The sequence below is a fragment of the Mirounga angustirostris genome, unplaced genomic scaffold (assembly GCF_029215605.1).
Source record: "Mirounga angustirostris isolate CCGP_5_RB_7025 unplaced genomic scaffold, mMirAng1.0.hap1 SCAF_13, whole genome shotgun sequence".
NCBI lineage: Eukaryota > Metazoa > Chordata > Mammalia > Carnivora > Phocidae > Mirounga > Mirounga angustirostris.
Genome location: NW_026991721.1, coordinates 85779728 through 85791734, shown reverse-complemented (window position 1 = coordinate 85791734; position 12007 = coordinate 85779728). Strand labels below are relative to the sequence as shown.

Sequence of the window (12007 nt, the reverse complement as noted above, 5' to 3'; positions counted from 1 at the left end):
CTTCAGCTCAGGTCACGATCCCAGGGTCCTGGGATCAAGCCCCACATCAGGTTCCCTGCTCCACGGGAAGCCTGCTTCTTCCTCTCCCACTCCCCTTCCTTGCGTTCCCTCTCTCGCTCTCTCTCTCTGTCAAATAAATAAATAAAATCTTAAAAAAATAAATTAAAATAAACTAGACAACTGGTTCCTGAATATCAAGGCAGGCTCTCTCCCATTACATTTAGCTAAGTGAAAGAATTCATACGTTATTAGGACAGTCTCTCTTAAGTTCTTCTGCAGCAGTCTTGTTTAGGTCATGTTACAACACTAAGATGAACTGTTTTGTCCTAACACCATACCAGACTTAAAAAAAAAAAAAAAAAAAAAAAGCTGTTCAGCTGGATTTCATACATGGAAAATGGATATACAAAGTTAATGCTTAGTCCAACATGATAATTGCCTATAAGTGCTCCAATTTCTCACTTTGAAAAGTTTCTTCCATCTTTTCATAGTTAATGCTAATTCTAAATTTTATCCAATAAAACACTGACATAAGGCAAAGGTCAAAGCAATTTCAAGTAGAAGGAATCTTTTGATTTCCTGCCTATCTTTACATTAAAATTGCTTTACATTAAAACTGTTTTGGGGTGCTTGGGTGACTCAGTCATTAAGTGTCTGCCTTCAGCTCAGGTCATGATCCAGGGTCCTGGGATGGAGCCCCACATCGGGCTCCCTGCTCAGCAGGGAGCCTGCTTCTCCCTCTCCCTCTGCCTGCCGCTCCCCCAGCTTGTGCTCTCTCTCTCTCTTTCAAATAAATAAATAAAATATTTTTTAAAAAATGTTTGACTTAATACTATCACCTCCTCAATAAGTAGAAAGAAAAGAAGGGTACTCTTTCTGGTTACTTCATTGAATACCTGACACAAATGGACAGCTATTCTGGGCCTACAGTCTAGAAAAGACTGTTTGAGGTATAAAATTAAAAATTTTTCATAATCACTCAAAACTGTACAGTAGCTGAAATTTGAACCTATTTGTCTTATAATGCAGACTGATAAATTTACTTCATCAACAGGATTTAGTAACTATGTTCATTTGATAGTGTTAGTTAAAATCCCTGAAAAGAAGGTTGGGAGAACATTATTTGGTCTACAGAAAACTACTACACCAAGGGATGAAACATTCAGATTGGGAAATGAAAAAATTAAAATATTTTAATAAGTTAATTTTAGCTAATGTATTTTACTTATTGCATAAAACACTACTTTATTATTATAACAGATTTTTCTTGGTTCTCCTGCCTTTTGCTGTTCTTCCTGCATTCTATCTTTTAAATTCTGTCAGATCCTCTAATTTACATTTAAAATTTATAGTCCCTAGCTTTGAATTATTTTTTAAATCAACTATATTATTGAGCGTGTAATATGTGCCAAGCTGTTTTTTACAATGGATGCTCTTATTTAATTCTCACAGAAATTTACGGAAAAGCTCTATCATTACCCCCATTACATATATAGAGAGGAAACTGAATCTTACAAAGTTTTACCTAAGGGCAAGCAAGAAACAATGGCAGAAATGAGATTCTAACTCAAGGAGTCCAAGGAGAAAGCCGATTTTAACCATGGCAAAATACTGCCTAAAATATAAGGTCCTTCACAGTTGCACTTATTTATTGTTACCATATTTCCATATTTCACAACTCTAGGCCAAATGAAGTCTCATCTTTTGCCATACAAACCAGTCATTTTATAAGTCCCTCAATTTCCTGGTAGAGGAAAAACAATTGCCTCTCCCTGGTCTCTCTTCCTACTATCACCTTCTTATAGAAAAACTCTTGGCTGTTGTTGAAAACCTAACTTAACTATCCCTCTTAAGCAAGCCTTCTTTGAATATCCCCAAGGAGAGTTAGCTGCACTATGTTATAGGTACCCAAAGAACTATGTCATTTTGAAATATTATTTGCTTGTTTATACAACTATTACCCTTTATTAGTCATGCTTTTAAGGAGCAAAAACATGCTTCATCCATCTTTTTGTATATTCAATATCCAGGAGCATGTCTTGAAACAATGTACAAAATTAACAAATGAATTAATTTTTAAGTACCCTTGTGAGCCTGACAAAGTTATACGACCAAGTCAGCAGAGTAGAGAAATCTTATTTTTCATAAGACACTGTATTCATTTTCAACAGGTGCTTTCTACCTCTAAAGATGTCCAAGAAGTTTAGTAACAAGAAAGGGACTGCGTGTAGATGGTAGAGATGAAGGGCGGGCAGAGTTGCCAAGTATTTTTTGTGGACTCATTTTGATATTATAAGCAATCTCTATGTCAAATTGATATGCAAAATATAAAATATCTTTATGAACTTGAGTCCTACTTCTAATATTGTTCCATCAATGATAACCTCAGTGCCTTAGGTTTCTATCCTTACAAACTAGAAGTAAAACAAATTAGAACCTGGAAAATTTCTATCACCTACTTCAAAGCAAATATATTTAGAGATTATTGGGGTAACTAACATAATGACTTAAAGAAAGGAAGGAAAACAAAGCTTTAATTATTTTTCTTAAAAGATACTTCTCATTATGTATGCTCCAAATTAGCATGCTAACTCACCCTGGTACATAAAGCCTTTCAGAATACAGGGTTTTATTTCTGTATTATCAGGCTCTCGTAGTATGCATTATAGAATCTTCACAAAAATAAGCTACCACCCATTAAAAAGTATAGATAATTTTCTTGGGGCTCTCACAAACATGTGATATTAAATTCATACCTGCTTATATTCTCCCAAGCAAGTAGGCAAACTTCAAAAATATGGGGAATTAGAAGTCTTTCCCTGATAATATGGCTAAGACTCTGCAAACATAATACTTCACGGAAAACATCTGAATTGTTTCTTTACATTTTATGTTCCCTAGGTAAAAAGACTGAATGTCCACATAATCACATAATGGGCCTTTATAAATAAAATTACACAACTGAACAGTGTTATTACTTAGAATTTTTAGAGAGACAAATGAGATCATTATTTAAAATAGGGAGCAAAACAAAAGAGAAAAGCATAAACTTTCATTTTAAAGAAAAAAGAGTAGAAACTGAAGAACAGTATCAGAAGATAAAAAGAAAAGATTTGGTTTCTCTTTTCACTAACATATAAGAAAGCAATGTGGGAATGCAATACATTATTAGAAGAAATCCTAGTTAGAAAAGGTATCTTATTAATAAGCCATCTTTTCCCTCCAAACCAGCTAACAATCCAGGCAAGTGCACAGTAAACAATGGCCCAGTCAAAATACAGCATTAGAAACCTCCAAACTGGTTCTTCCAGAAGATGATAGGACTTTAAGAATTATTCCCACACTCTCCAATAATACACTTCTGATCTACTTTTATTTAGTATTTATATCATCATGGCAATATAATAAGAAGTACATGTCTAAATTGAAACTGATGGCCCTTAAGATTAGAATCATGGCGAAGAAAAGTATGCAGTAAGTAAGTAGGACACGAATTGGTCTTTGGTTTTTCTTGACAGTTGCGGTTTCGTTTCTGTCCTTTTCTCATTCACTCACTCACTCACTCATCAATCATTTATTACATCCCTTCTATATGCATGCATTCTGTGATACAGGTAAAAGAGTCAACTTCCATTGTCAACATGGTAGCTTCTGGGCCAGGAGTACATTGGTACAGTATTACTTGTTAGAATGTGCATCATGATTTTTGGTTTGGAAAATACGACTATCTAAAGGATTAATTTCAGGGGTTATTTGTGCCTTGTTTTTTTTTCCCCAGTGTGTGCTCTGATTATAAAATTTCTGTATATTTACGAGCACCTGAGTGGCCCAGTCGGTTAAGCATCTGCCTTCAGCTCAGGTCATGATCCCAGACTCCTGGGATCGAGTCCCGTATTGGGCTCCCTGTTCAGCAGTGGGGGTTTGCTCCCTCTCCCTCTGCCTCTCCTCCTTGCTTGTGTTCTCTCTCTAATAAATGAATAAAATCTTTTTAAAAATTTTCTATATATTTACAGTAGTTTTTTTTAAAAAACCACTTGCTCAAACACAGAAATATGTTCAGGCAACAGAGTTTCCTCACTTTGAGTTTTTAAATTTTTGTATTTTGTACCAACTCTAAGTTTTTTTTGTAGAGAACCAAGTTTTCTACAAAGTCTCACTTTTTTGCAATTTCATTTCAAACCTCGTTTTAAGGAAGTTTGGTTTCAAATATGTGCAGCAAATAAAACAAGTCCTATAAAAAAATAAGTGATACCTGAAAACTCTTTGTTCCGCTATAATAAATTTATCATAGTTACGGGATGCATGAACCCTGTAGTTATTAAAATCTATTATTTTTCAGAAAGAAATGATATATTGGCATCTGTCCTCTCCTACCATACTAAGAATGGAAACATACCTGAAACTTCTAAGTACAACTAAAACTTGCTGGCTGAATTGATGTGTGAAAGCTAAAGAGCATGACAGAACAAACTAGAAAACACTCCTTCTTATTAATATCACATCCAAGCAAGGCTGAACAAAATGAGATACAAAAGAAATAAAAATGAAAAAGAGATAACAAGAAAACCCCCTAAGGTAACAAAAAACATCTGACTTTATAATTAAAGATGCCTAGGTAAATGACAAGTTATCTACAAAAAAGTACTATGTGACAAGATTTTTTAAAAAATTAGTTCTTTAGATAACTGTGATATAATCTTTAAGCAACTCGATTATAAGCATTATGGTTTGTGGTAGCTGAAATGCTGTTAAGATCATTCTGAGTAATCCCGGCATCGATCACTAAAAGAATTTTTTTTAAATGCCTTGTCAGGTTCCTACATGATTTCTTACAACACTTCGTATGGAAGAAACAGGTCAGGCTTGTCACTTGCTCTGAAAGGGAGGTGCTCAAAAGTTTAGAAAGCATTAACAGGATAATCTTTCTACAAAGTTAATTATTCATTAGGAATACAATTCAAAGAATGAGTCATTTAGCAAAACAGTGCTCTGAAATGAGCTTTCATCTTAGAAAAACCTGGTACAAAATCAATTTTATATAGAATAAGGACACTATTTTAAAGCCCAAACTAAAACAGAATATTATAAGGAAGAATGATTATACACATTACATAATTATATCTATCTAGCTATCCATATTTATATCTCCTCTCTCCTCACACTATGTATATACTATATAAATATACCATTCTTCCTTGTGATTATTCTGTTTGCACTTAGACTTTAAAATATTATGTATTATATTTAACTTTTTCATTTCTTCCTATTCATTCATCCCCTCCATCCATTCATCTAACCACTGAATTCTTGAATCAGATTTTAATTTATAAAGAAATTTAAATTTTTAGAAACAAAAGTTGGGAGACTGGTCTGGGTATTTTATAGTCTCAAACTTTGACTTTTGTTTTCAAAATAGAAATTAAATAATTTACAATAAAATGTGAGAGGAAAACTGGCTGAGAAAGCTGTCTAGACAGATATAAAAATAATGAAGTCTAACAGTGCAGTTGTGCCCTTTGTGGGAAAGTCTTACTCATCTTAGATAGATCACAAGCATCTCTGATGCTAAAATGCATTCTTAAACCTTCTTTATTCTCAGTTATCTCAGAACTCAAATGAGTACGTGAAAAGCTCAATACCGTGCTGCTGAGCTTAAATGGAACAGATAATTGCTTGCGTAATCTGCTTCAAAATGGATTCCAGAAAATCAATATGGAGAGGTCAAAACTGAAATTATGAGATTATAAATTTTATTTTTACCTTCAAAACCAGAATTCAGAAGGTGCTCCCCCAGGTCACAACCAAACACCCTCTCTTTCAAAATCCCCCGCTGCTTCAGCTTCTGTTTTGTTGGACGAGACTTCATGAATGTGCGTAAGAAAGTAATGAGCTTGCCGTGCTTTTTAGACACTAAAAGATAATAATAAAGAGGAAACACCTTAGTTGTGGCAAGAAGTTACATTTTTACTTAGTGTGAAAAAACAACAGAGATCTCAACAGGCTCACTGCAAAATAACCTATTACAAATACACTTTATATTCTGTAGGAAATTTTCAACAGAGGTTTAGGCAACAGTAGCTTTATAAATAACTTTATAATTTTACATCTTCTTCTCACCAACTTGTGATCTTACTTGATGCGATTGTCAGCAAATTTAAGTATTATCATCTGTGATCTATAAATCAAGGTTGGTAAACCAGCCACCTTCCCAATGCATACCCAAGGATGACCTGGGATTATGACTGGGACCCGAGTTATACTCTACCATATTGCTTTGGAAATCTTTATAATAAGTAAGACCTAAAGTGGTGTAAATGTGGTTTACATTTCTAGTCAATTTCTAGAATATTTTACATGGTGGTTTGAATTTTTAAAGTATTTGTAATCTGGAAAGAAAAAGTGAAAAAAGAAAACTCCCTCTTTTTCATTTTATAAAGAGGACAATCCCATTAAGATATAGAACACACCTGTCAAACTAATAGCTATATAAAACACACATACATATAAAAAACATTAGATCTTCTATTAACATAATTCTATAGTATACTAATATATCACCTTAATTCCTTCATAGATAAAGGTAAGAAATAAGTACATTAATACACAGTAAAATATTCCCACTGATGGATATATTTAGAAAGACAACAGCAAAAGAATTGAAAGTAAATCCCCAGAAATATGACTCCTGTAAAGTACAGCATAAAGGAAAAATTACTCTAGGGGCGCCTGGGTGGCTCAGTCGTTAAGCATCTGCCTTCGGCTCAGGTCATGATCCCAGGGTTCTGGGATCGAGCCCCGCATCGGGCTCTCTGCTCTGCGGGAAGCCTGCTTCTCCCTCTCCCACTCCCCCTGCTTGTGTTCCCTCTCTCGCTGTGTCTCTCTCTGTCAAATAAATAAATAAAATCTTTAAAAAAAAAAAAAATTACTCTAGAAGTCAACATGTAACAACTATCATAAGCTCAGAGATTAGTTGTGAGATAGAAGCCACAATGGCCTCAATCCTCCTACTCACTTTGCAGATGACTGCTGGGAGTCTTACCAAATCCTACTATGCATAGATTCTTGAGTGAACCCAAATCTTAAGTCCCCTGAACTGATGAAGCCTCCTGTAGGAATTCTGTGTACCAAGAGAATGTGTGGCCTGGGGACTCCATGATGGCCTTAGATGGGTTTCACTTGTCTTCCATGTCTTTCCATTTTATGAGAAATACTATTTACAGACATAAGCATCTTTTCTGTGAACTATATGAGGGTGATCAACCATAATGGTTTGCCCACGTTTCCTGGAACCATGAGACTTTCAGTGTTAAAACCAGGAAATCCTAGGCAAACTGGAACAAGGTAGTCATCCTAGACCATACAAAGATTAAATAGGAAATTTATTTTTTTCTACATCTATTATTTAAAACTAACTTAGAATTGTCAGAATAATTTTTATGTGATCTCTTCTGACATGCCCTGAAACTCTGGGTAAATACAACCTCTCGTGTATCTTAGATTCCTTGCTGTAAATGTAAATGATGCACTCTCCTATCTGCTAGTGAGACATTTATAGCACATTTGGGTAACCTCAGAAGAATATCACACATAATATTACTATATTAAAAGTCATTGGATTTGTAGGAGTATTGGTCTCCCCTAGCTGCTAGCAAATAATGTGTTATGCATCTTTGTTAAAGAGTGGCCACCAAACCATTTCTGTTCATTCTCAAACATTTTCTACATAAACTTTAAAATAATTATGACAAGATTTAGTAAAAAATACAAATGAGCTTGGTTTGCAATAATTTAACATATTTATATATGTATTTTTATATATCAACATTACAGTGATATAATTTGAAGGAATTTTAGTTTCTACAATATTCAATATTATCATCTGGAAATGAGGTGTGTCATCATTTTTCTAAACCTCTTATCTCTTTAAGTTTTCTAATTTTCTTTATGAAAAGATACATTCCACAAATATCTCTGGTTAGGAATATTGCTAAGTATTTTGCATTTTTTGCTCCTCTTGTAGAATAGTACTTTTCTTCAATTATGGCTTTAACTGGTAATTACCAGTATGCTAGAAAACAATTTCTTTATGTATAGTTCAAATCTGATCATTTACTAAACTCTCAACAATTTTAAGAGGACTTTAGTTGATCCTTTTGGATTTCATGGATGTATTAATTGCATCAAAGCAAATATGATAATTCTGTCCTTTTTCTGATAGGAATAAGTTTTTATTTCTGTTTCAGATTTTAATAATTAATTGGCCAGAACTTCCGAGATACATGTTAATAGTAGGTATTCATATTTTGATGACAAATTTGATGAAAATATGTGTTGAATTTGACAACTGCATATGATGTATATGAGAGAGCATTCTTTTAGTCTCAAATCTCCAAGAATGTTTCACAGAAAAGGGAATTGAACTTTAAGTATTATGCATTTAGCACAACTCTAAAAGTGCCCACTATTTCTTAGGAACTGTTCTAAATCCTGAGATTACAGTGGGGAACAACTCAGGCAAGCTCCTTGCTGTCACAAAGCTTACTGAGGGGAGAAAGACAATAAACAACTAAATAAAAATACCAATATGGCCAGCATTTATTTTATACTTAGTAAGTGCTGGCAACTGCACAAGTGTTTATATTTACTAACCATTCATTTCACACAGAGCACTATAAGGAAAATACTATTATTATTCTTTTTTTCAGATGAAGAAACTAAGGCACAGAATGCTAAGTAACAGTCAAAGGTCACATAACTAGGATTCAAAATCAAGTAGCCTGGCTCAAAACCCTAGATCTAAGCCACTACATGATTCCACCTAAATTAAGACAACCAGGTAATTTCAGATCGCTTTTAACTGCTTGTAAGGAAACAGAGTGAAGTATTAATGGCAAGAGAAAAGAAACTACACTGGATAGGATGGTCAGGGAAGGTGTGAAGAAGTCGCATCTGATTTGTAAGGCACTGAGTTAGTGGGTGAGGAAGACGTGGTATGAAAGGAGGTTGAAGAGGTATGCAAAGGCCAGGTACTAGAGGACACCGTATAAAGTTTGGATTGTACGCAATGAGAACACACTGAACAGCTTAAACGTTTTAGAAAAGTTACTTTAAAAATAACCCAATATGTGTATTAGAAACCCAAAAGTGCATTACCAGGGACCTGGCTGAGTTAACTATGATCCTGGCTCGATCCCAGGACCCTGGGATCATGACCTGAGCTGAAAGCAGATGCTTAACTGACTGAGCCACCCAGGCGTCCCTGTTTGGCTTTTTTTAAAAAGGAGGATCTCTACCTACTCATAAGGAGTAATCTCCAGAATATATTAAGTCAAAAAGGAAGGTAGAGAACAGTGTATTTTGTATAAGAAAGGATAGGGAATACATATATCACACACGCATAACTTCACACAACACATGTATGTGTGTACCTAAGAGTTTATTTTTGCAAAGGGAAACACTAGAAGGATAAAACAGAAATTAATAAAAATAGGTAAAGAAAATGGGTGGGGAAAGTAAAATTACTCTGAATATACCTTTTTATATAGTTTCATTTTTAAATTATGTTAACATTCTTTCTACATGTTCAAACATAAAATTTAGAACATTAAAAAAGCAAATTCTAATTTTGAAAATAGCCTGAAACAATGTATCAAAACACCAACTTGGTAACCTTGTCAACAGAGAGCAAGTATTTTAAATGACTTGGAAACAGTAAACTGACCATGCTTGGGGCGATATATGATATATTCTAAGAACAAAAAAATACAAAGTAATATTTAATTTCATTCAACTGTTTTACTATTAGTAATAATATTGGTAGTGTAATTCTGAAACAATTTTATACATATTGTGGGACAAAACAAATATATTAATGTTGTTAGGAACCAAGGTTTTCAGTGTGAGAGAAAGGAGATACAATAAGAAAATCAAAGAAGTCAAGGAAAAACCCATCATGTTAACTTGAGTTGGAAATGTGAACATGAACTTCAAATTAAAATACATATTTCTCCTAAGCTCTAGCCAGTGAAAAGGCTTAGAAACAATGACATTCCATTTGCAATGAACATCTTTGGTCTCAGGTGTGGATTTCTAAATATTATTCCTTAATGAAATAAACCAGGACTCCTTGGAGAAATGGCTGTTTCCAAGTTGATAGTAGGGAAAGCACAAGGTGAGATGGGGAAATTCTGTTGTAACAGAAAGCAAGGGAACACCCACACCCAGAAGGAGCCATGCCAAGACGACAGGTGAACAGATTCCCACTGGCCAGCTCTGGGACATAATGAAGATTTGAACATCACAACAAATGACCATAACTTATTGTAAAATATCAAATAAATAAAAATTCATGTGCCCATAGTAACACTCCCCAGAAGAAAGGAAGGAAAAGAGTGACAATTTTCAGCACAAATTGAGCTAGAACATTTTAAAAACTGTATGAGTTGTTTGCCACACTGAACTGGGCACCCCAATAGTAGAGAAAGGAATATATTTATTTCCTTCACATCAATTAGCAATCATATCTGGAATGACTGGAATTAATTCTATATTAACCAGGAAATATACACATTCATAATTCAGTGATAACTGTATGGAAATAAATTATAATCATGATCTTCCAACCAAACTCTCATACACAGTAAAATTATATTAGTCAGAGAGCAGCCTATGTAGAACTGGACTTTCCAGGACACTAGGCAGCTCTGACTCCATTTCTGGTGTGCTAAGTTTGGCTCACGAACAAGGAAACTTGGCCATCTTTTTCTGTTACAGTCAAGACTGTTCATGTTAATTTTTCCTAAATAGTGACATTAAGACTCAATTAAGTAAGGGCTGTAACAGGAGACAAAATTAAGACCAGTGGAGTGCCATTACCAACTCCATGTTCCCATTTGGCACTTGAGGCTTCTGGGAAATTGTGCCAGCGTACGTACAATCTGGCTTCTACTCTGTGTGGCCAGCAGAGTAGCTTCTGTTACCTTTCCAAAAACATTAAAATAAATTGGGAACTTTAAATCCAACTTGTAATGAGACTGGGGTGGGTGGGTGTGGTCTCTACTAATCTATATCCCAATCTGAGACACCAAAATAGCTAATGCTCATAAATGATGACCAGACATACTATCTTAAATGACTTGTAAGTCTTCAAAGTAAGATTAAACTACGTTCTATACAGTTTTAGTGTTGCTGTTATTGTTGCTAATCTAACTGGCATTCTAATCCACTGCGGTAGAAGACAGTTGTGGTGAAAGGCTCTGGAATCCATAATTAAATAATCAGTTATCCATCTAGATAGATAAATTTCATTGTATTGGAAATTTAAACTAATAAAAATATTCAATTTGGTTATACTCAAATCTGAAGATCTAACAATACTTCCAAATATAAATGTCTCTTCATATTAATTTGTTCTTTATATTTTCTTCCCATTTCTTAGACAGTAAAATGGCCAGAAAAAGCTTATTATGGACTGACATTGTCCCCCACCTATTGCTTTATAACAAACTAGAAAACTAAGTTAGTAAATCTACCTTTTGAGGAAGAGAAGTATGGAATACTGTCAGTTACATCAGAAGGCTTCTACTGAGGAAGGTAGAGTGGAGGTTTGGCTTTAGACAGTTAAGTGCTTATAAACCCATTTCAACAAAGCAACCTTGGGTGCCACTATAAGGGTGTTAGGGTTAAGGTCCACCAAATATGCTGGATTACAGAAACAAAAAATGGTAACAACAGCATTTCAACAGATAAAAGAGATCAAAAGTAAAACACAAACAATACTTAGACAAAAGCAAACCATGCCAGTTTATATTCAAATTCCCTATTCTGGAGTTAAAATGCAACATGGGCCACAATGCTAACTTCTTCCATGTTCCTCACACATGATAGATTTTACCTCTGTGGTCTTTTTTTTTCAAACCAGAGAAAAACCCAACTAGACCAGTCTTTCCAGCAGTTAAAAGCTTTAGCAGTATGACACACAACATAATTATCTCCAAGGTAAATCTTT

General features: G+C 34.4%; 1 protein-coding gene across 4 annotated transcripts in view; it reads right to left on the bottom strand.

Moving 5' to 3' along the window:
* Window positions 1-12007, bottom strand: part of ARHGAP32 (Rho GTPase activating protein 32) — a 314482-nt gene that overhangs the window by 32908 nt on the left and 269567 nt on the right. For all 4 annotated transcript variants that reach the window (XM_064577227.1, XM_064577229.1, XM_064577230.1 and 1 more), the window contains one exon: window positions 5761-5910. In XM_064577227.1, the coding sequence (XP_064433297.1) occupies window positions 5761-5910 (150 nt within the window). The remainder of the gene's footprint in view (window positions 1-5760; window positions 5911-12007) is intronic.